Raw genomic sequence first — 26,764 nt, 5'->3', positions numbered from 1 at the left:
GACTGTAAATACACTTGATGACTGGTGCAGATCGCGTTATTTAGATAAGGTTTTTCTGTTGCAAAACAATTCTAGTCTTGATAAATATTTCCCCCCAAAATATTTTTGCATTAAAAATGATATATGCTACAAAAACATTCTGAATTTGCAACTATCTTTTTTATTTTGCCACAAAATTACAATTTGCAACCAAAATTGTCTTTTTTCAAGCCCAATTTGTCACAAAATGTATACAATTTTCCTAAAAATATCTTTACATTTTATTTTTTTATTTTTTATTTTGCCAATAATTTAAATAATTTGTGACAAAAAAATTAATAAATTGTCACACAATTTATTTTTTATTCAACACAAAAGTCATTTAATTTGCCAAAAGTATATTTTGTCACAAAAAAACATTTAATTTGCCACAAAAAAATATAAACATTTCCGCAAACTTTCTATAATTTGTTCCTGATTTTTTTGTGTGCCAAAAACATCTTTTTTTGCAACCAACAAAATGTGTGTACTACTATGTGTGATTTACTAAGACTGTAAATACACTTGATGACTGGTGCAGATCGCCTTATTTAGATAAGGTTTTTCTGTTGCAAAACAATTCTAGTCTTGATAAATATTTCCCCCAAAAAATATTTTTGCATTAAAAATTATATTTGCTTCAAAAACATTCTGAATTCGCAACTAACTTTATTGTTTTGCCACAAAATTACAATTTGCAACCAAAATTGTCTTTTTTCAACCCTAATTTGTCACAAAATGTATACAATTTTCCTAAAAATGTCTTTACATTTTCTTTATTTTGCCAATAATTTATATAATTTGTGACAAAAAAATTAATAAATTGTCACACAATTCATTTTTTATTCAACACAAAAGTCATTTAATTTGCCAAAAGTATATTTTGTCACCAAAAAACATTTAATTTGTCACAAAAAAATATAAACATTTCTGCAAACTTTCTATAATTTGTTCCTGATTTTTTTGTGTGCCAAAAACATCTTTTTTTGCAACCAACAAAATGTGTGTACTACTATGTGTGATTTACTAAGACTGTAAATACACTTGATGACTGGTGCAGATCGCGTTATTTAGATAAGGTTTTTCTGTTGCAAAACAATTCTAATCTTGATAAATATTTCCCCCAAAAAATATGTTTGCATTAAAAATGATTTTTACTACAAAAACATTCTGAATTTGCAACTAACTTTTTTATTTTGGCACAGAATTACAATTTGCAACCAAAATTGTCTTTTTTCAACCCCAATTTGTCACAAAATGTATACAATTTTCCTAAAAATGTCTTTACATTTTATTTTTTTTATTTTGCCAATAATTTATAGAATTTGTGACAAAAAAATTAATAAATTGTCACACAATTTATTTTTTATTCAACACAAAAGTCATTTAATTTGCCAAAAGTATATTTTGTCACAAAAAACATTTAATTTGTCACAAAATGTATACAATTTTCCTAAAAATGTCTTTACATTTTATTTTTTTATTTTTTATTTTGCCAATAATTTATATAAATTGTGACAAAAAAAATTAATAAATTGTCACACAATTTATTTTTTATTCAACACAAAAGTCATTTAATTTGCCAAAAGTATATTTTGTCACAAAAAACATTTAATTTGTCACAAAATGTATACAATTTTCCTAAAAATGTCTTTACATTTTATTTTTTTATTTTTTATTTTGCCAATAATTTATATAAATTGTGACAAAAAAAATTAATAGATTGTCACACAATTTATTTTTTATTCAACACAAAAGTCATTTAATTTGCCAAAAGTATATTTTGTCACAAAAAACATTTAATTTGTCACAAAATGTATACAATTTTCCTAAAAATGTCTTTACATTTTATTTTTTTATTTTTTATTTTGCCAATAATTTATATAAATTGTGACAAAAAAAATTAATAAATTGTCACACAATTTATTTTTTATTCAACACAAAAGTCATTTAATTTGCCAAAAGTATATTTTGTCACAAAAAACATTTAATTTGTCACAAAATGTATAGAATTTTCCTAAAAATGTCTTTACATTTTATTTTTTTATTTTTTATTTTGCCAATAATTTATATAAATTGTGACAAAAAAAATTAATAAATTGTCACACAATTTATTTTTTATTCAACACAAAAGTCATTTAATTTACCAAAAGTATATTTTGTCACAAAAAACATTTAATCTGTCACAAAATGTATACAATTTTCCTAAAAATGTCTTTACATTTTTTTATTTTTTTATTTTTTTTATTTTGCCAATAATTTATATAATTTGTGACAAAAAAATTAATAAATTGTCACACAATTTATTTTTTATTCAACACAAAAGTCATTTAATTTGCCAAAAGTATATTTCGTCACAAAAAACATTTAATTTGTCACAAAAAAATATAAAAATTTCCGCAAATTTCTATAATTTGTTCCTGATTTTTTTGTGTGCCAAAAACATCTTTTTTTGCAACCAACAAAATGTGTGTACTACTATGTGTGATTTACTAAGACTGTAAATACACTTGATGACTGGTGCAGATCGCCTTATTTAGATAAGGTTTTTCTGTTGCAAAACAATTCTAGTCTTGATAAATATTTCCCCCCAAAAATATTTTTGCATTAAAAATGATATTTGCTACAAAAACATTCTGAATTTGCAACTAACTTTTTTATTTTGCCACAAAATTACCATTTGCAATCAAAATTGTCTTTTTTCAACCCCAATTTGTCACAAAATGTATACAATTTTCCTAAAAATGTCTTTACATTTTATTTTTTTATTTTTTTATTTTGCCAATAATTTATATAATTTGTGACAAAAAAATTAATAAATTGTCACACAATTTATTTTTTATTCAACACAAAAGTCATTTAATTTGCCAAAAGTATATTTCGTCACAAAAAACATTTAATTTGTCACAAAAAAATATGAAAATTTCCGCAAACTTTCTATAATTTGTTCCTGATTTTTTTGTGTGCCAAAAAAATCTTTTTTTGCAACCAACAAAATGTGTGTACTACTATGTGTGATTTACTAAGACTGTAAATACACTTGATGACTGGTGCAGATCGCCTTATTTAGATAAGGTTTTTCTGTTGCAAAACAATTCTAGTCTTGATAAATATTTCCCCCAAAAAATATTTTTGCATTAAAAATGATATTTGCTACAAAAACATTCTGAATTTGCTACTAACTTTTTTATTTTGCCACAAAATTACAGTTTGCAACCAAAATTGTCTTTTTTCAACCCCAATTTGTCACAAAATGTATACAATTTCCCTAAAAATGTCTTTACATTTTATTTTTATTTTTTTTATTTTGCCAATAATTTATAGAATTTGTGACAAAAAAATTGATAAATTGTCACACACTTTATTTTTTATTCAACACAAAAGTCATTTAATTTACCAAAAGTATATTTTGTCACAAAAAACATTTAATTTGTCACAAAAAAATATAAAAATTTCCGCAAACTTTCTATAATTTGTTCCTGTTTTTTTGTGTGCCAAAAACATCTTTTTTTGCAACCAACAAAATGTGTGTACTACTATGTGTGATTTACTAAGACTGTAAATACACTTGATGACTGGTGCAGATCGCCTTATTTAGATAAGGTTTTTCTGTTGCAAAACAATTCTAGTCTTGATAGATATTTCCCCCCAAAAATATTTTTGCATTAAAAATGATATTTGCTACAAAAACATTCTGAATTTGCAACTAACTTTTTTATTTTGCCACAAAATTACAATTTTCAACCAAAATTGTCTTTTTTCAACACCAATTTGTCACAAAATGTATACAATTTTCCTAAAAATGTCTTTACATTTTATTTTTTATTTTTTTATTTTGCCAATAATTTATAGAATTTGTGACAAAAAATTGATAAATCTTCACACACTTTATTTTTTATTTAACACAAAAGTCATTTAATTTGCCAAAAGTATATTTTGTCACAAAAAACATTTAATTTGTCACAAAAAAATATAAACATTTCCGCAAACTTTCTATAATTTGTTCCTGATTTTTTTGTGTGCCAAAAACATCTTTTTTTGCAACCAACAAAATGTGTGTACTACTATGTGTGATTTACTAAGACTGTAAATACACTTGATGACTGGTGCAGATCGCCTTATTTAGATAAGGTTTTTCTGTTGCAAAACAATTCTAGTCTTGATAAATATTTCCCCCCCAAAATATTTTTGCATTAAAAATGATATTTGCTACAAAAACATTCTGAATTTGCAATTAACTTTTTTTATTTTGCCACAAAATTACAATTTGCAACCAAAATTGTCTTTTTTCAACCCCAATTTGTCACAAAATGTATACAATTTTCCTAAAAATGTCTTTACATTTTATTTTTTTTATTTTGCCAATAGTTTATATAATTTGTGACAAAAAAATTAATAAATTGTCTCACAATTTATTTTTTATTCAACACAAAAGTCATTTAATTTGCCAAAAGTATATTTTGTCACAAAAAACATTTAATTTGTCACAAAAAAATATAAAAATTTCCGCAAACTTTCTATAATTTGTTCCTGATTTTTTTGTGTGCCAAAAACATCTTTTTTTGCAACCAACAAAATGTGTGTACTACTATGTGTGATTTACTAAGACTGTAAATACACTTGATGACTGGTGCAGATAGCCTTATTTAGATAAGGTTTTTCTGTTGCAAAACAATTCTAGTCTTGATAAATATTTCCCCCCCAAAATATTTTTGCATTAAAAATGATATTTGCTACAAAAACATTCTGAATTTGCAATTAACTTTTTTTTATTTTGCCACAAAATTACAATTTGCAACCAAAATTGTCTTTTTTCAACCCCAATTTGTCACAAAATGTATACAATTTTCCTAAAAATGTCTTTACATTTTATTTTTTTATTTTTTATTTTGCCAATGATTTATATAATTTGTGACAATTTTTTTTATAAATTGTCACACAATTTATTTTTTATTCAACACAAAAGTCATTTAATTTGCCAAAAGTATATTTTGTCACAAAAAGCATTTAATTTGTCACAAAAAAATATAAAAATTTCCGCAAACTTTCTATAATTTGTTCCTGATTTTTTTGTGTGCCAAAAACATCTATTTTTGCAACCAACAAAATGTGTGTACTACTATGTGTGATTTACTAAGACTGTAAATACACTTGATGACTGGTGCAGATCGCCTTATTTAGATAAGGTTTTTCTGTTGCAAAACAATTCTAGTTTTGATAAATATTTCCCCAAAAAAATATGTTTGCATTAAAAATGATATTTGCTACAAAAACATTCTGAATTTGCAACTAACTTTTTTATTTTGCCACAGAATTACAATTTGCAACCAAAATTGTCTTTTTTCAACCCCAATTTGTCACAAAATGTATACAATTTTCCTAAAAATGTCTTTACGTTTTATTTTTTTATTTTTTTTATTTTGCCAATAATTTATATAATTTGTGACAAAAAAATTGATAAATTGTCACACACTTTTTTTTTTATTCATCACAAAAGTCATTTAATTTACCAAAAGTATATTTTGTCACAAAAAACATTTAATTTGTCACAAAAAAATATAAAAATTTCCGCAAACTTTCTATAATTTGTTCTTGATTTTTTTGTGTGCCAAAAACATATTTTTTTGCAACCAACAAAATGTGTGTACTACTATGTGTGATTTACTAAGACTGTAAATACACTTGATGACTGGTGCCGATCGCCTTATTTAGATAAGGTTTTTCTGTTGCAAAACAATTCTAGTCTTGATAAATATTTCCCCCAAAAAATATTTTTGCATTAAAAATGATATTTGCTACAAAAACATTCTGAATTTGCAACTAACTTTTTTATTTTGCCACAAAATTACAATTTGCAACCAAAATTGTCTTTTTTCAACACCAATTTGTCACAAAATGTATATTTTCCTAAAAATGTCTTTACATTTTATTTTAATTTTTTTTATTTTGCCAATAATTTATATAATTTGTGACAAAAAATGTATACATTGTCACACAATTTATTTTTTTATTCAACACAAAAGTCATTTAATTTGCCAAAAGTATATTTTGTCACAAAAAACATTTAATTTGTCACAAAAAAATATAAAAATTTCCGCAAACTTTCTATAATTTGTTCCTGATTTTTTTGTGTGCCAAAAACATCTTTTTTTTGCAACCAACAAAATGTGTGTACTACTATGTGTGATTTACTAAGACTGTAAATACACTTGATGACTGGTGCAGATCGCCTTATTTAGATAAGGTTTTTCTGTTGCAAAACAATTCTAGTCTTGATAAATATTTCCCAAAAATATTTTTGCATTAAAAATGATATATGCTACAAAAACATTCTGAATTTGCAACTATCTTTTTTATTTTGCCACAAAATTACAATTTGCAACCAAAATTGTCTTTTTTCAACCCCAATTTGTCACAAAATGTATACAATTTTCCTAAAAATGTCTTTACATTTAATTTTTATTTTTTTTATTTTGCCAATAATTTATAGAATTTGTGACAAAAAAATGGATAAATTGTCACACACTTTATTTTTTATTCAACACAAAAGTCATTTAATTTACCAAAAGTATATTTTGTCACAAAAAACATTTAATTTGTCACAAAAAAATATAAAAATTTCCGCAAACTTTCTATAATTTGTTCCTGTTTTTTTGTGTGCCAAAAACATCTTTTTTAGCAACCAACAAAATGTGTGTACTACTATGTGTGATTTACTAAGACTGTAAATACACTTGATGACTGGTGCAGATCGCCTTATTTAGATAAGGTTTTTCTGTTGCAAAACAATTCTAGTCTTGATAAATATTTCCCCCCAAAAATATGTTTGCATTAAAAATGATATTTGCTACAAAAACATTCTGAATTTGCAACTATCTTTTTTATTTTGCCACAAAATTACAATTTGCAACCAAAATTGTCTTTTTTCAACCCCAATTTGTCACAAAATTTATACAATTTTCCTAAAAATGTGTTTACATTTTATTTTTTTATTTTTTTATTTTGCCAATAATTTATATAATTTGTGACAAAAAAATTAATAAATTGTCACACAATTTATTTTTTATTCAACACAAAAGTCATTTAATTTGCCAAAAGTATATTTTGTCACAAAAAACATTTAATTTGTCACAAAAAAATATAAACATTTCCGCAAACTTTCTATAATTTGTTCTTGATTTTTGTGTGTGCCAAAAACATATTTTTTTGCAACCAACAACATGTGTGTACTACTATGTGTGATTTACTAAGACTGTAAATACACTTGATGACTGGTGCAGATCGCCTTATTTAGTTAAGGTTTTTCTGTTGCAAAACAATTCTAGTCTTGATAAATATTTCCCCCCCAAAAATATTTTTGCATTAAAAACTATATTTGCTACAAAAACATTCTGAATTTGCAACTAACTTTTTTATTTTGCCACAAAATTACAATTTGCAACCAAAATTGTCCTTTTTCAACCCCAATTTGTCACAAAATGTATACAATTTTCCTAAAAATGTCTTTACATTTTATTTGTATTTTTTTTATTTTGCCAATAATTTATATAATTTGTGACAAAAAAAATTAATAAATTGTCACACAATTTATTTTTTATTCAACACAAAAGTCATTTAATTTGCCAAAAGTATATTTTGTCACAAAAAACATTTAATTTGTCACAAAATGTATACAATTTTCCTAAAAATGTCTTTACATTTTATTTTTTTATTTTTTATTTTGCCAATAATTTATATAATTTGTGACAAAAAAAATTAATAAATTGTCACACAATTTATTTTTTATTCAACACAAAAGTCATTTAATTTGCCAAAAGTATATTTTGTCACAAAAAACATTTAATTTGTCACAAAATGTATACAATTTTCCTAAAAATGTCTTTACCTTTTATTTTTTTATTTTTTATTTTGCCAATAATTTATATAAATTGTGACAAAAAAAATTAATAAATTGTCACACAATTTATTTTTTATTCAACACAAAAGTCATTTAATTTGCCAAAAGTATATTTTGTCACAAAAAACATTTAATTTGTCACAAAATGTATACAATTTTCCTAAAAATGTCTTTACATTTTATTTTTTTATTTTTTATTTTGCCAATAATTTATATAAATTGTGACAAAAAAAATTAATAAATTGTCACACAATTTATTTTTTATTCAACACAAAAGTCATTTAATTTGCCAAAAGTATATTTTGTCACAAAAAACATTTAATTTGTCAAAAAAAAAAAAAAAAATTCCGCAAACTTTCTATAATTTGTTCTTGATTTGTGTGTGTGCCAAAAACATCTTTATTTGCAACCAAAAAAATTGCACACCACACACACAATTTAATATCTATTTTCCACAAAAATATTTTTATTTTCCACAACAATCCTTTATTTTCAGATGTGCTAAATAGACTTTCAGAAGAGTTTTAGTTTTGTTCTCCTCCCATTGCGCTCCTTATTCTGCTCACTAAAGCGACGCAATCCTCTGCTCCCAAGTTTAGTAGATCATATTTGTGTGTGCTATGGCGTTTGCACGTGTTTTAGCACACGCAAACCTTCAGTAGACCAGGCCGTAGGTCCTTCTTCTTCTCTGTTCCTTCTTCTTTAAAATGAAAAAAAAAAAAAAAAATCAGGTTTGATACCACAATTATGTGTGCGACATTACGAATTATTTCACGAGCAAAAGACACAACAATCCACAGCCTGGAGACTCACACTTTAGTCGCACAATTTAGTCGCACGTTGTTCTTTTTTTCTTTGCAAACTTCACCTTTGTGAGAACGGAGGCTGAGATCACTCTTGTCACCTGCAAGTGTGTGTGTGTGTGTGTGTATGTGTGTGTGTGCGTGTGTGTCTTCAACACACCCTCAAAATGTCTGAAGTAGCAAATGAGCACGCGCAACAAATGTGTTATCTTCACACTCACAAAAACAAACACGTTTTCTATTCTGCTCTTTTCAGCTCTGAAAAGTATTTTGTGTTTAACTTGCCAAAACAATTCTATAATTCGATTTAAATAGATATATATTGTTACAAAAAAAACATTAAATTATCATAAAAGTTGTACAATTTTCCACAAAATGTCTTTAATTTTTTTACAAAAATTGTTTCGCCTTAAAAACAAATACAAAAAAATAAAAAATAAATTATTTTTATTTATTCGCCACACAATGTTTATTTTTCCACAACAATTTTATTTTATGTTTATTTTATTTATTTATTTATTTATTTTTATTTCTTTATTTATTTATTTATTTATTTATTTATTTATTTATTTATTTATTTATTTATTTATTATTTATGTATTTATTTATTTATTTTATGTTTATTTTTCCACAACAATTCTATAATTTCAGACGTGCTCAATGAAGTTTTAGAACAGTTGTTGTCTTGATAAATCACACTGCGTGTGTTAAATGATTATATTTGCATCTTATCAAAATGTTGCCACAAAAATTACAATTTGCAACAAAACATGTATTTTTGTCACAAAAATATTTAATTTGTCGCAAAAATTACACAATTTTCCACAAGATGTTGTATAATTTCCTACAAAAATGTTATTTTGCCAAAAACATATACAATTTGCAACAACAAAAAATACATTTCGTCACACAATTCCTTCTTTTACTTAACACAAAAACATTTAATTTGTTGCAAAAATTATAAAATGTTCCACAAAATGTTGTATATTTTGCTACAATCTTGGTATTTTGCCAACAATATATAAAGGTTTCCAAAAAAGACATGATTTAATTTGCCGAAACAATTCTATAATTTGATTTAAATAGATATATATTGTCACAAAAAGCATTACATTGTCAAAAAAGTGATACAATTTTCCACTAAATGTTATATAATTTGTTAAAAAAATAGTTTTGCCTTAAAAATTAATCAAAAATTAGCAATAAAAAATACATTTTGGCACACGTTTTGTAAAAAAAACAAACAATTAAATGGAATTTTTCTAGGTTTGCCACATAATTTTCAGTTTTCAACAAAATATGTATTTTGGTCACAACGTATTTAATTTGTCGCAAAAATTACATCATTACAAAATTGTATAAAATATGCTACGAAAATGTTATTTTGCCAAAATCATTAAATTTGTCGCAAAAATTAAAAAATATAATAGTATAATATATATAAAGTATAATTTGCTACAATCTTGGCATTTTGCCAACAATGTATACCATTGCAAAAAAAACACCAAAAAACACAAACATTCTTTAATTTGCTGAAACAATTCTATAATTTGAATTACATTTTTGTGACAATATATATATATATATATATATATATATATATATATATATATATATATATATATATATATATATATATATATATATATATATATAGTCACAAAAGTTATACAATTTTCCACAACATTTATTTAATTTGTTCCAAAAATTGTTTTGCCTTAAAATAAATAAAAAAAGTACATTTTGTCACACTTTTCTTTTTTATTCGCCACACAATATTGTTTTATTTTCCCGCAACAATCCTATAATTCCAGACGTGCTCAATGAAGTCTCAGAACAGTTGTAGTCTTGATAAATCACACTGCGTGTGTTAAATGATTATATTTGCATCTTATCAAAATGTTGCCACAAAAATTACAATTTGCAACAAAACATGTATTTTTGTCACAAAAATATTTAATTTGTCGCAAAAATTACACAATTTTCCACAAGATGTTGTATAATTTCCTACAAACATTTTATTTTGCCAAAAACATATACAATTTGCAACAAAAAAAAAACAATTTCGTCACACAAGTCCTTCTTTTACTTAACACAAAAACATTTAATTTGTTGCAAAAACATTTTCCACAAAATTTTGTATATTTTGCTACAATGTTGGTATTTTGCCAACAATATTTAAGGTTTCCAAAAAAGACATGATTTAATTTGCCGGAACAATTCTATAATTTGATTTAAATAGATATATATTGTGACAAAAAGCATTACATTGTCAAAAAAGTTATACAATTTTCCACTAAATGTTATATAATTTGTTAAAAAAATAGTTTTGCCTTAAAAATTAATCAAAAATTAGCAATAAAAAATACATTTTGGCACACGTTTTGTAAAAAAATAAACAATTCAATGGAATTTTTCTAGGTTTGCCACATAATTTTCAGTTTTCAACAAAACATGTATTTTGATCACAACGTATTTAATTTGTCGCAAAAATTACATAATTACAACATTTTATATAATATGCTACAAAAATTACATTACATTTGTCGCAAAAATTAAATTTTTTTGTATAATTTGCTACAAGCTTGGCATTTTGCCAACAATGTATACCGTTGCAAAAAAACACCAAAAAACACAAACATTCTTTTAATTTGCTGAAACAATTCTATAATTTGAATTGTATATATATATATATATATATATATATATATATATATATATATATATATATATATATATATATATATATATATATATATATATATATATATATATATAGTCACAAAATTGATACCATTTTCCACAACATTTATGTAATTTGTTCCAAAAATACTTTTTCCTTAACATAAATCAAAAAAGTAAATTTTGTGAAACATTTTTTTTATCCACCACACAATATTGTTTTATTTTCCCACAACAATCCTATAATTCCAGACGTGCTAAATGAAGTCTCAGAACAGTTGTAGTCTTGATAGATCACACTGTGTGTGCTGAATGATTATATTTGCATTTTATCAACATTTCGCCACACAAATTACAATTTGCAACAAAACATGTATTTTTGTCACAAAAATATTGAATTTGTGGCAATAATTACATAATTTTACAAAAAATGTTGTATAATTTGCTACCAAAAAAATATTTTGCCAAAAATATATACAATTTGCAACAAAAAATAAGTTTTGTGACCCCATTTCTTTCTTTTATTTAACACAAAAATCATTTAATTTGCCCGAACAATTGTATAAAATAGATATATTTTGCCACAAAAAAATTTAATTTGTCACAAAAATGATACAATTTTCCAAAAAATGTTGTATAATCTGCTACAAAAATGTTACTTTTGTATAATTTGCAACAAAAAAATTAATTTTTTCACACAATTTCTTTCTTTTAATTAACACAAAAAAATTTAATTTGTTGCAAAAATTATAATATTTTCCACAAAATTTTGTATAATTTTCTACAATCTTGGTATTTTGCCAACAATATATAAATGTTTCCAAAAAATACATTATTAAATTTGCCGAAACAATTCTATAATTTGATTTAAATAGATAAATACTGTCCCAAAAAACATAAAATTGTCAAAAAAGTTATACCATTTTCCACAAAATGTTATATAATTTGTTCCAAAAATTGTTTTGCCTTAAAAATAAATCAAATATTAGCAATAAAAAATAAAAATAAAAATGTTTGTCATACGTTTTATATATAAAAAAAAAAAATTCTACGGAATTTTTCCAGATTCGCCACAAAATTTTCAGTTTTCAACAAGACATGTATTTTGGTCACAAAATATTTAATTCGGCGCAAAAATTACATAATTACAAAATTGTATATAATATGCAACAAAAATGTTATTTTGCCAAAAACATTAAATTTGTTGCAAAAATTATAACATTTTGTATAATTTGTCACAATCTTGGTATTTTGCCAACAATATATTCCGTTGCAAAAAAACCACCAAAAAAACACAAAAATTATTTAATTTGCTGAAGCAATTCTATAATTTGATTTAAATAAATATATATTGTCACAAAATACATTACATTGTCACAAAAGTTATACCATTTTCCACAACATTTATATAATTTGTTCTAAAAAAGTACATTTTGTCACACTTTTTTTTTTATTCGCCACACAATATTGTTTTATTTCCCCACAACAATTCCATAAATTCAAAAGTACTTAATGAAGTCTCAGAACAGTTGTAGTCTTGATAAATCACACTGTGTGCTAAATGATTATATTTGTATCTTATCAAAATTTTGCCACAAAAATTACAATTTGCAACAAAACATGTATTTTTGTCACAAAAATATTTAATTTGTCGCAAGAATTACACAATTTCCCACAAAATGTTGTATAATTTGCTACAAAAAATTTATTTTGCCAAAAACATATACAATTTTCAACAAAAAATACATTTTGTGAAACATTTTCCTTATTTTATTAAAAATCATTTAATTTGCCCGAACAATTGCATAAAATAGATATATTTTGCCACAAAAACATTTAATTTGTCACAAAAATGATACAATTTTCCACAAAATTTCTATGTGTTTCAAAATTGTATCGCTAAAAAAAAATGTTCAGCTGAATTTTCAAACATTTTGCCGAAAAAATTAGAATTTGCAACAAAACGTGTTTTTGTGACAAAAATATTTTATTTGTCGCAAAAATAACACAATTTCCCAAAAAATGTTATATAATTTGCTAAAAAAATATATTGCCAAAAACATATACAATTTTCAGCAAAAACTACATTTTATGACACAATTTCCTTCTTTTATTTAACACAAAAATAATTTAATTTGCCCGAACAATTGTGTAAAATAGATATATTTTGCCACAAAAACATTTCATTTGTCACAAAAATTATACAATTTTCCACAAAATTTCTATGTGTTTCAAAATTGTATCGCTAAAAAAAAAAGTTCAGCTGAATTTTCAAACATTTTGCCGAAAAAATTAGAATTTGCAACAAAACATGTGTTTTTGTGACAAAAATATTTTATTTGTCGCAAAAATAACACAATTTCCCACAAAATGTTAAATAATTTGCTAAAAAAAATATATTGCCAAAAACATATACAATTTTCAGCAAAAACTACATTTCATGACACAATTTCCTTCTTTTATTTAACACAAAAATAATTTAATTTGCCCGAACAATTGTGTAAAATAGATATATTTTGCCACAAAATCAATTAATTCGTCACAAAATGTATAACATTTTCCACAAAATTTCTATAATTTGTTCCAAAATTGTATTGCTAAAAAAAAATTCAGCTGAATTTTTCTAAAATTTTGCCGAAAAAAATGACAATTTGCATGTATTTTTGTCACAAAAATATTTAATTTGTAGCAAAAATAACACAATGTTGTATAATTTGTTAAAAAAAACAAAAACACAAACATTATTTAACTTGCCGAAACAATTCTATAATTTGATGCAAAAAGATACATTTTGTTACAAAACACATTTAATTTGTCACAAAAAATAAAAAAAATTCCCCCAAATGTCTCTAATTTGCTCAAAAAAACTTGTTTTGCCTTCAAAATAAATCCATAATTTACAACAAAAAATACATGTTTGTCACACTCTTTTTGAGTTTTATTCGCCACACAACTTTTCCATTCCTCCACAACAACAGTTGTAGTGTTGATGAATCACACTAAAAGATGCTATTTGCATCTCCTCCTCATGATCAGCGTACACTATGAAGACACATCCCTCCTCACTGAGGCGACACAATGACAAGTTTAGTAGATGACCTTCATGTGTGCTGTGGAGTTTGTGCGTGTTTTAGTACTTTTAATAGATGAGACCCTTTTTTGTCTAACTTCCTGCTGACATCATCACCATCTTCATTGTGTTAGTCACTATGGCAACCTCCTGTTATTGCATCATCCTCCACTTTGCCCCGTTTCAGGAGCACCTTTATTTTTATGTGTGTGTGTGTGTGTGTGTGTGTGTGTGTGTAAGTGTGTGTGTGTGTGTGCGTGCGCACACACACACACACACTTACACACACGGGTCACCTTTGCCACAACAACAGCAGTGACACACACATGGGCCACCTTTGCCCCAACAACAGCAGTGACACACACATGGGCCACCTTTGCCCCAACAACAGCAGTGACACACACATGGGCCACCTTTGCTCCAACAACAGCAGTGACACACACATGGGTCACCTTTGCCCCAACAACAGCAGTGACACACACATGGGCCACCTTTGCTCCAACAACAGCAGTGACACACACATGGGTCACCTTTGCCCCAACAACAGCAGTGACACACACATGGGCCACCTTTGCCCCAACAACAGCAGTGACACACACATGGGCCACCTTTGCCACAACAACAGCAGTGACACACACATGGGCCACCTTTGCCCCAACAACAGCAGTGACACACACATGGGCCACCTTTGCCACAACAACAGCAGTGACACACACATGGGTCACCTTTGCCCCAACAACAGCAGTGACACACACATGGGCCACCTTTGCCCCAACAACAGCAGTGACACACACATGGGTCACCTTTGCCACAACAACAGCAGTGACACACACATGGGTCACCTTTGCCCCAACAACAGCAGTGACACACACATGGGCCACCTTTGCCCCAACAACAGCAGTGACACACACATGGGCCACCTTTGCTCCAACAACAGCAGTGACACACACATGTGCCACCTTTGCCCCAACAATAGCAGTGACACACACATGGGCCACCTTTGCCCCAACAACAGCAGTGACACACACATGGGCCACCTTTGCCACAACAACAGCAGTAACACACACATGGGTCACCTTTGCCCCAACAACAGCAGTGACACACACATGGGCCACCTTTGCCCCAACAACAGCAGTGACACACACATGGGCCACCTTTGCCCCAACAACAGCAGTGACACACACATGGGCCACCTTTGCCACAACTACAGCAGTGACACACACATGGGTCACCTTTGCCCCAACAACAGCAGTGACACACACATGGGCCACCTTTGCCCCAACAACAGCAGTGACACACACATGGGCCACATTTGCCCCAACAACAGCAGTGACACACACATGGGCCATCTTTGCCCCAACAACAGCAGTGACACACACATGGGCCACCTTTGCCCCAACAACAGCAGTGACACACACATGGGCCACCTTTGCCCCAACAACAGCAGTGACACACACATGGGCCACATTTGCCCCAACAACAGCAGTGACACACACATAGGCCACCTTTGCCCCAACAACAGCAGTGACACACACATGGGCCACCTTTGCCCCAACAACAGCAGTGACACACATGTAACCTATACGTACTACAAATTTAATGCAATACTGTATATACGGGGTTTTATGGGCTCAGAACAGAAGTCTAGGGTTTCGACTTGGAGAGAGAAGGCAGAGCTTAAACTGTAGTTTGGTTGACACCGTGTATTAGACAGACAATTTGTGAGGGACAGCAGATATATACATACAATAAGTTGAATGGCCATTCAACATTAAATAAATCGGGACAACAGTGACTATATACATACATACAATTCAAATTTCATTAATCAATATTTCTGGATCTGAATAAATCTCAGTTCAGACTTAGAGTTCTTAGAAAAAAAAGATGGCAGTACAGCTCGTGTACTGCAGGTTAAAGATGGGAAAAAAAAATGTAAAGGGTCGGCTCGAGAGCCTCCTACCCGCCCAAACCGAACAGGTGGTGGGGTTTCTGGCTGGAATCCTCCAAGAATACTCCTTGGACTAGATGCTCCTTTCTTTAGCTCGCCATCAAAACAAGAAAAGCCTGGCCTGTGTAAGAGCCAGGAACATTCTTTTAAATCCATGTGTACACAACATATCTTCTTCCTCCATATTGTACAATATAAATCAATAACATCAAAATCACAATATGCAATAAAATGTCAAAATAACTATTAGCAGCATCAGTGCACTAAACATGCTTATTATCAAAACACATTTAAAAGTACATTTAACACACAAATAGTTATCAAAAGGTTTAAATCATAAACCTTGTATACAGACGATTGATAATATGCTACAAAGACTGTTGCAATGAAAACAATCGAAGAGGGATAAATGCTAACTGTGCTATGTTCATAAATATGGACTCACCAACAGCTTAATGAGAGAGAGAAAAAAAACTCCGGCGCTGGTAGTCGGCTCTATAAAGTTACAAATTAGGCATTTTAGTTTATACTTAGTTAGCACAATATTCCAGGTAAAAACGAGGATTAAAAACCTACCTCGAGCAAACAATCGATCTGTCAGCTGGCAACTTCCTGCTACCGGCTTATAAGCCCAGCTAATTGGACCGCGGCAGTCACGTGACCAGGAAGCACGCACAGCGCTCAAAGAGTAACTAGTAAGCAAGAGCATACCAGTCAAATACAAAAAGGTATACATTTGGCACCTGCGTTACACCCTCCCCCCTTAAGATAGTGCACCTCCGTGTGCATACTATATAATGTGAACGGGTAGTTCTAAGCTAGAGTTCCCTGCAGGGGTGGTACCAAGTATTTCACCATAGGCATCTCCTAGACTATGGAAAAGCGTCTGAACAACCGAAATAAAAGGATTACCCAACGTGGAATAACCAAATCGCTTAGGGGGTTGTCGCTGTCTTGAAGAACGACGAATAGCTTCAGGTTCAACATCAGGCGCATTAAGAACCTCAGAGTCAAACACAACCGATTGGGTAAGGGCAGGGTTGGTAGACTCTGGGGAGGTCTCTGCTTGGCCACTCTTCTCCGTTTCTCCATCCATTTTATCTTGTTCTCCAATTTCAGGTTCTTCAGCTGAAAAGATAACAGGCTCATTGGATGCAGGTAAGTGTTGATGATCTTCTCCCACAGATGGAGGCGGCGATGTGGCTGGATTGGCAGAGGACTTCCCTAGATCAGGTAAGTAAGGTTTCACAGGTTCAGTAAGTATACACTCTGGAGCATTGTCAAGTGATGGTAGGATGTTTTTTTCAACAGTTAAGGTTCCAGGTGAAAGGTTTGCAAATAGAGGTAATTGGCAATCATCTTCATCTTCAGAATTGTCATGATTCTCACTAAGTGGTGTCTCTTGCTGCTGGCTTCTGGTCACTGGCCTGCGAGGAGGCGTTGCCTCAGGAGACTTTTGGCAAGTATCACTCGGAAGAGACTCACAGGGCAGTAGAAGATCACGGTGAAGAGTTCGAGTTGGAGCCTTGTCATCCCTTTCTAGTCTCACTGTATATACTGGAAGGTCACCAGCACGGCTGAGAACGACATATACCTCACGCTCCCACTTATCCTCAAGTTTGTGCTTTCCTCGCAGTTTCACATTGCGAACTAAAACACGACCACCAACGTCCAAACTAGATGGGGTAACTCGTTTATCAAATCTTCTTTTATTGTGTTCTGCAGATTTCTGCGCATATCTAGCAGCAAGCTTGAAACTTTGCTCGAGCCGGGAACATAAATGCTCAACATACTGGGAATGTGACTTTGACTGCTTTCCTCGGACTGGAAGACTAAAAGCAAGATCGACTGGAAGGCGGGGTGAGCGACCGAACATTAATTCATAGGGTGTATAGCCAGTTACATCATTCTTGGTACAATTGTACGCATGGCAAAGTGGTTTCACATATTCTTTCCATCGCTTCTTCTGCTTGGGCTCCAAGGTTCCAAGCATACTTAATAGAGTTCGGTTAAAGCGCTCTACCGGGTTCCCTCGTGGATGATATGGAGTAGTTCTTGTCTTCTTAATACCAGCAATCTCACAGAGTTCTTTTATGAGCTTAGACTCAAAGTCTGGTCCCTGATCAGTATGAAGTTTCTCGGGTATGCCGTAGTAAACTATGAAGTGGTCCCATAAGTAACGTGCAACGGTATGTGCTTTTTGATTAGGGGTAGGTAGAGCCACAGCAAACTTAGTAAAGTGATCTGTAAGAACAAGTATGTCTTTGGTGTTACTTTGGTCAGGTTCTAGAGATAGAAAATCCATACACACCAACTCAAGTGGCCGAGTGGTGGTGATATTAACCAAGGGTGCGGCTCTCTCTGGTGGGGATTTTCGTCGGACACACCGGTCGCAAGTTCTGATTTTGGTTGCAACATCTACTGACATATGTGGCCAAAAAAATCTAGAACGTACGAGGTCTAGTGTTCGCTCAACACCTAGGTGTCCCATGTCATTATGAAGACTTTTCATAACCAAAGCCCTCAACTCTTCAGGTAAAATGAGCTGGAAAAGTTCTTCATCTCCATCTTTCCTTCTTCTGTAGAGGACACCATCCACCAATTGCAGGCGGTTCAATTCTCGAAGAAGCAAGGCCAATTCGGGAAGCTCGTGTCTCACTGTTGGGGGTACATGCTCTCCCGCTTCCAACTGGTGAATGACCTCTCGGATGGATTGATCAGATCTCTGTTTCTCCCTGATTTCCTCAATAGACAAGGCTGGCACAACCAGCAACCCATGCTGATTTTCGTCCAGATAACTCTCAGGGATGGCTTTGGCAGAGGTGGTCATGGACTCAACCAGTGTGATGGGAGGGTAATCGGTAGAACTGGTTGATTTGCAGTTTTTCACAAGACGACTTTGGCAAATGGCCGCGACGACTTCTGGGGAAATTTCATATCCTGGTTCACTGCTGTGCCCATCGGTGAACTGACGGACGAGATCTATATCAGAGGAAGTATCAAGAGAGGAATCATGGGAACGGCGTGACAGTGCATCAGCGTCAAGGTTTTGCTTGCCAGTCCGATACTGAAGCGTGAAAGTGTATGTTGAAAGTGCAGCAAGCCAACGGTGACTGGCAGCATCAAGTTTAGCAGATGTTAGGATGTATGTCAATGGGTTGTTGTCTGTAACCACAACAAAATTAGCACCATACAGATAATCATGAAATTTGGCTGTAATGCTCCATTTCAATGCTAGAAATTCGAGTTTATGAGCAGGATATCGCGACTCACTTGTGGATAACCCACGACTAGCATACGCGATGGCTCTCAAATGACCATCTTGCTCTTGATAAAGAGCTGCACCGAGACCTATGGCACTAGCATCTGTATGTAATATGTATGGCTTCTTCGGGTCTGCAAACCCCAGAACAGGTGCAGTAGTTAGGTGCTCAATCAAGGTTTCAAAGGCACTCTGACATTCTGACGACCACCTTCCTCCAAAAGGTGTATGTTTCGAGCCGTGTGACTTGAAATTGGACCCTTTCTGTCCAGTCCTACGGGGTGGTGTATTGCCCCTTGTCAAGTCATTCAGTGGCTTGGCTACTGCGGAATATCCCCGGATGAACCTTCGGTAGTAACCAGCAAATCCTAAAAATGATTTTAGCTCCTTCAGGGTGCGTGGAATTGGCCAGGTCTTTAAGGCAGAAATCTTCTCTGGATCAGTCTTCACCCCTTCCTCAGACACCACATGACCCAGGTACCGTACAGAGGTTTGGAAGAACTTGCACTTCTCCAGGGATAACTTGAGGCCATATTCCTTCAATCGGTTAAGGACTCTTAGCAGGCGCTTTTCATGCTCCTCCAGGGTTTGTGAAAAGACAATCAAATCATCGAGGAACACAAGAACTTCTTTCAAGTGAAGATCTGTCATGCACTTTTCCATGAGGCGCTGAAAAGTTGAGGGAGCATTGGTAACGCCTTGCGGCATGCGATTAAACTCCCAGAATCCTAACGGGGTAACAAAGGCAGTTTTTGCTTTATCCGCTTCATTCATCTCAATCTGGTAATAACCAGACTTGAGATCCAGCACGCTAAACCATCTTGAGCCAGTCAACGCTGAAAATGATTCCTCCAGGTTGGGGAGGGCATAGGCGTCTTTAATGGTTTGGAGGTTTAGCTTTCTGTAGTCAATACACAGACGGACATCACCATTTTTCTTGCGCACAACTACAATAGGTGAGGCAAAAGGAGAATCGGACTCTCTGATTACTCCCGTTTTTAGAAGATCTCGCAGATGTTGTCGAACTGCCTCTATATCCTGTGGATGTATTGGCCTTGGGCGCTGCTTGAATGGTGTCTCGTCATTCAGTTTGATGTGGTGTTTGACTTGTCCAGTTCTTCCAAAATCCAGATCGTGACAAGAGAAAACCTCCGGTATTTCTTTCAGTTTGCTTATAATCCTGTCTTTCCATTCCTCTGGGATGGGTGAGTCACCAAAATCGAAATGCAAATGGTGCGAAGAACTTGCAATGGGTTCGGATGAGAGAGAAGTTTGATGTGACAAGATTTTAGGTGCCATGACGAGATTTGCAATGGTGCTCTGAGATGGAATGGACACTTCTTGCTCTGACTCATTTTTGAGAATGACGGGAACTTTATGGGGGGTATTCTTTGCAATGGTAATGAGACAACTTGTCACACAGAGTCCACCAGCCACTGGAGATGAGGGATGTTCAATGAGTACACAACAGCCTGCAGTTGGAGTGTTGCCATAGATGGAGCCCTCAACCACAACCGTGTGGCCTGGGGGAATTGTAACTGATGCTTTACTTGAAACTCTCAAAACACCTTCGCTGCCCAACTGTGTTTGTTGGCGCCGCAGTTGGAGCAGTTGCAGGACAGCTCTGTATCCATGTGTCTCTGGCTGGAAAGTGCCTTGATTTCTTTCCACATATTGGTCGTACAATGGCTCAAGTGTATTCATACCAATCAGTACTTGTGATTGAAACTCTGGACGGGAATCCGGAACCACAAGTGCTAGTGTTGCTACTTCTGTGTCTGCACCCACAAAATCTTTGGGGAATGTAACTATCATTTCAATGTAGCCCAGGTATGGTACAGTTTGGCCGGCTGCCCCTTCAACTTGCAGAAGGTCAGAGAGAGACTTCAAAGGTTCTTGAGAAAAATATTTATTATAAACTGCCACAGGAACAGTTGTAACTTGGGATCCAGTATCAAGTAAACAGGAGCACACTTGACCAGCGATGCGGACTTCACTTGTACATTTCGATCCAATCAACCCTTTCGGTAGACATGTTTTTGTGATTGGAGAAGAAGGAGTAAGCTCAGTGCAGGTAACAGTTGTAAGATTCTTGGGACATTTTTGATCCAAAGCAGTTCCAATTCGTCCCGTAACAGGAACTGGGGTCAGTTTAAAGAATGACCTGTGCTTGACTGCTTCCATCTCTGCAGCTTCTCTGCCTGTTGTCTTTTCTTGAATGAGACCAGAGCAGGATTTGGGGGACTGTCACATGTTGCTTTAATATGCCCCTCTTCACCACATTGGTAGCAATAACCGGGTCTTGGTCCAGACTGTGCAGAACCGTAGTGTCGAGCAGCAGGTTTGGCATGTGGGGAACCAGCACCAGTCGATGGTGTCTTCGCTGGTACAGCTTGTTTTTTTCCTGATTGGGCGGCGATCAAAGCTGTCAATTGTCTCTGTATATCTGCCAGTTGCTTTGTAAGTTTTTCCAGTGTTGTACTTTCATGATCTTCCCCTCCAGCATAAGCGTATTGTGCTTGAGTTGCGGCTCTTGTCTTGGATGGGCCGAGATGCTGCTTCATGCGAAGGGTCTTAGCTGCTTCTCGGTCCTCTTCTGTGCGCAATAGCAGCAATAGTTCAGCGAAGGATGGCGGATTTTGCTTACGTTGCCTGAGTTGGAGCTCGGAGATTAAGACATTGTCCCAACAGCCTCTACAAAACTGGTTGAGTAGGTGTTTATTGGTCTCCTCGTATGGAACTCCCCCTCTCTTAACAGCTAAATTGAGAGCAACTTGCAGCCGCTGAAGGTATGATGATGCCTTTTCATTTGCGTCTTGGAACGTATCCATAAATTTAGCATAAAGCTCATCTCCGTCTTGCACAGTGCCGTACGCTGAATCCAGAATATGGAGATAGACTGCAGGCCGTGTTTCAGGCTTCAAGTGCTTGACCATGTCGGCAGCGGGAGGCAGAAGACTCTCAAAGATTTTGCGCGATCGCTGCAAATCGGAAACAGAGGAATCATTTAACAGTAAATCCACAGTAACACGCCATGTTTCATAATCCGTTTCATTCTGAGGCCGGGGCAACCTCCCAGAAAATACTCTGAGACGCTGGCTGGAGAGATGAAGCATCGCGCTGTCTTCGTTTTTAACGATGTGCTCAACCACATAACGTTGGACTTCTGGTGGGTTCAAGGTAGGTGCAGCAATATTTGGGAGAGAGGTTCTGGTTTGGGATTGGGGTTTATGTTCAGTGTGATCAGAGAGCAATTCCTGACTCTCGGTAGAGGCAGTGGGAGTTGATTGTGTTGCTTGGGCAGCAGAAGTTGTCAGAGTTTTAGCTTGGACTGGGCCAAGCTGCGTAACAGAGTGACCAAGCAGGGACATCACATCGTTGAGGACCTCCGTAAAGTCCTTACCAGTTAGCTTAGCTAACTCTTTTAAATCAGATAAATATGCGTTTGTTTTCTGTTTCTCTATGTGAGTAGCGCAAACAGCGGACAATTCGGATATTTCATAAATTTTACCATTTCGACTCACAAAAGTGTAAGGCAAAATGTGACGCAGCGCGTTAATAGCATCAGTAAAATTATACTCAACAACCCACTTATGCCTAAACTCAGATTCCCAATCATCAATAATCTCACACTGACCAATCGAACCGTATTTAGACAAAAATTCCACGACCTCTTCATTTTCTTCAGCCTTTGTATCACACTCAATCAATACTGCATTATGTATATTTATGCCATGTTTCTCAATTATGTCCATTGTAAAGTTATACTCTGTCCACACACAGACACAAACACACAACTTAAGCTGCTCTCGCTCCTGGCTAGCTCGCCACTAATTTTGTAACCTATACGTACTACAAATTTAATGCAATACTGTATATACGGGGTTTTATGGGCTCAGAACAGAAGTCTAGGGTTTCGACTTGGAGAGAGAAGGCAGAGCTTAAACTGTAGTTTGGTTGACACCGTGTATTAGACAGACAATTTGTGAGGGACAGCAGATATATACATACAATAAGTTGAATGGCCATTCAACATTAAATAAATCGGGACAACAGTGACTATATACATACATACAATTCAAATTTCATTAATCAATATTTCTGGATCTGAATAAATCTCAGTTCAGACTTAGAGTTCTTAGAAAAAAAAGATGGCAGTACAGCTCGTGTACTGCAGGTTAAAGATGGGAAAAAAAAATGTAAAGGGTCGGCTCGAGAGCCTCCTACCCGCCCAAACCGAACAGGTGGTGGGGTTTCTGGCTGGAATCCTCCAAGAATACTCCTTGGACTAGATGCTCCTTTCTTTAGCTCGCCATCAAAACAAGAAAAGCCTGGCCTGTGTAAGAGCCAGGAACATTCTTTTAAATCCATGTGTACACAACATATCTTCTTCCTCCATATTGTACAATATAAATCAATAACATCAAAATCACAATATGCAATAAAATGTCAAAATAACTATTAGCAGCATCAGTGCACTAAACATGCTTATTATCAAAACACATTTAAAAGTACATTTAACACACAAATAGTTATCAAAAGGTTTAAATCATAAACCTTGTATACAGACGATTGATAATATGCTACAAAGACTGTTGCAATGAAAACAATCGAAGAGGGATAAATGCTAACTGTGCTATGTTCATAAATATGGACTCACCAACAGCTTAATGAGAGAGAGAAAAAAAACTCCGGCGCTGGTAGTCGGCTCTATAAAGTTACAAATTAGGCATTTTAGTTTATACTTAGTTAGCACAATATTCCAGGTAAAAACGAGGATTAAAAACCTACCTCGAGCAAACAATCGATCTGTCAGCTGGCAACTTCCTGCTACCGGCTTATAAGCCCAGCTAATTGGACCGCGGCAGTCACGTGACCAGGAAGCACGCACAGCGCTCAAAGAGTAACTAGTAAGCAAGAGCATACCAGTCAAATACAAAAAGGTATACATTTGGCACCTGCGTTACACACACATGGGCCACATTTGCCCCAACAACAGCAGTGACACACACATGGGCCACCTTTGCCCCAACAACAGCAGTGACACACACATGGGCCACCTTTGCCCCAACAACAGCAGTGACACACACATGGGCCACATTTGCCCCAACAACAGCAGTGACACACACATAGGCCACCTTTGCCCCAACAACAGCAGTGACACACACATGGGCCACCTTTGCCCCAACAACAGCAGTGACACACACATGGGCCACATTTGCCCCAACAACAGCAGTGACACACACATGGGCCACATTTGCCCCAACAACAGCAGTGACACACACATGGGCCACATTTTCCCCAACAACAGCAGTGACACACACATAGGCCACCTTTGCCCCAACAACAGCAGTGACACACACATGGGCCACCTTTGCCCCAACAACAGCAGTGACACACACATGGGCCACATTTGCCCCAACAACAGCAGTGACACACACATGGGCCACATTTGCCCCAACAACAGCAGTGACACACACATGGGCCACCTTTGCCCCAACAACAACAGTGACACACACATGGGCCACCTTTGCCCCAACAACAGCAGTGACACACACATGGGCCACATTTGCCCCAACAACAGCAGTGACACACACATAGGCCACCTTTGCCCCAACAACAGCAGTGACACACACATGGGCCACCTTTGCCCCAACAACAGCAGTGACTCACACATGGGCCACCTTTGCCCCAACAACAGCAGTGACACACACATGGGCCACATTTGCCCCAACAACAGCAGTGACACACACATGGGTCACCTTTGCCCCAACAACAGCAGTGACACACACATGGGCCACCTTTGCCCCAACAACAGCAGTGACACACACATGGGCCACATTTGCCCCAACAACAGCAGTGACACACACATGGGCCATCTTTGCCCCAACAACAGCAGTGACACACACATGGGCCACCTTTGCCCCAACAACAGCAGTGACACACACATGGGCCACCTTTGCCCCAACAACAGCAGTGACACACACATGGGCCACATTTGCCCCAACAACAGCAGTGACACACACATAGGCCACCTTTGCCCCAACAACAGCAGTGACACACACATGGGCCACCTTTGCCCCAACAACAGCAGTGACTCACACATGGGCCACCTTTGCCCCAACAACAGCAGTGACACACACATGGGCCACATTTGCCCCAACAACAGCAGTGACACACACATGGGCCATCTTTGCCCCAACAACAGCAGTGACACACACATGGGCCACCTTTGCCCCAACAACAGCAGTGACACACACATGGGCCACATTTGCCCCAATAACAGCAGTGACACACACATGGGCCATCTTTGCCCCAACAACAGCAGTGACACACATATGGGCCACCTTTGCCCCAACAACAGCAGTGACACACACATGGGTCACCTTTGCTCCAACAACAGCAGTGACACACACATGGGCCACCTTTGCCCCAACAACAGCAGTGACACACAAATAGGCCACCTTTGCTCCAACAACAGCAGTGACACACACATGGGCCACCTTTGCCCCAACAACAGCAGTGACACACACATGGGCCACCTTTGCCACAACAACAGCAGTGACACACACATGGGCCACCTTTGCCCCAACAACAGCAGTGACTCACACATGGGCCACCTTTGCCCCAACAACAGCAGTGACACACACATGGGCCACATTTGCCCCAACAACAGCAGTGACACACACATGGGCCATCTTTGCCCCAACAACAGCAGTGACACACACATGGGCCACCTTTGCCCCAACAACAGCAGTGACACACACATGGGCCACATTTGCCCCAATAACAGCAGTGACACACACATGGGCCATCTTTGCCCCAACAACAGCAGTGACACACATATGGGCCACCTTTGCCCCAACAACAGCAGTGACACACACATGGGCCACCTTTGCCCCAACAACAGCAGTGACACACACATGGGCCACCTTTGCCCCAACAACAGCAGTGACACACACATGGGCCATCTTTGCCCCAACAACAGCAGTGACACACATATGGGCCACCTTTGCCCCAACAACAGCAGTGACACACACATGGGTCACCTTTGCCCCAACAACAGCAGTGACACACACAT

General features: G+C 34.5%; 2 protein-coding genes across 2 annotated transcripts in view; one reads left to right on the top strand and one right to left on the bottom strand.

Annotated features, from left to right (window-relative positions):
• The window catches only part of LOC133577720 (transmembrane protein 132B), a 405,689-nt gene that overhangs the window by 94,997 nt on the left and 283,928 nt on the right, over positions 1-26,764 (top strand). The window lies entirely within an intron of this gene.
• On the bottom strand, positions 21,464-24,646 carry LOC133577711 (zinc finger CCHC domain-containing protein 18-like). The gene is made up of 2 exons (XM_061931692.2): positions 24,344-24,646; positions 21,464-24,019 (listed from the first exon to the last, which is right to left on the bottom strand). The coding sequence occupies exon 2, from the start codon at positions 23,436-23,438 to the stop codon at positions 21,831-21,833; it is 1,608 nt and encodes a 535-aa protein (XP_061787676.1). The 5' UTR covers positions 23,439-24,019; positions 24,344-24,646; the 3' UTR covers positions 21,464-21,830.

This window comes from Nerophis lumbriciformis, linkage group LG03 (genome assembly GCF_033978685.3).
Source record: "Nerophis lumbriciformis linkage group LG03, RoL_Nlum_v2.1, whole genome shotgun sequence".
Taxonomy (NCBI): domain Eukaryota; kingdom Metazoa; phylum Chordata; class Actinopteri; order Syngnathiformes; family Syngnathidae; genus Nerophis; species Nerophis lumbriciformis.
The sequence above is the reverse complement of the archived record's forward strand: the minus strand, read 5'-3'. Positions and strand labels throughout refer to the sequence as shown.

What these genes read in the sequence shown, in the direction of transcription:
- LOC133577711 (XM_061931692.2), bottom strand. Translation starts at nt 23,438, where the DNA reads ATGGACATAATTGAGAAACATGGCATAAATATACATAATGCAGTATTG.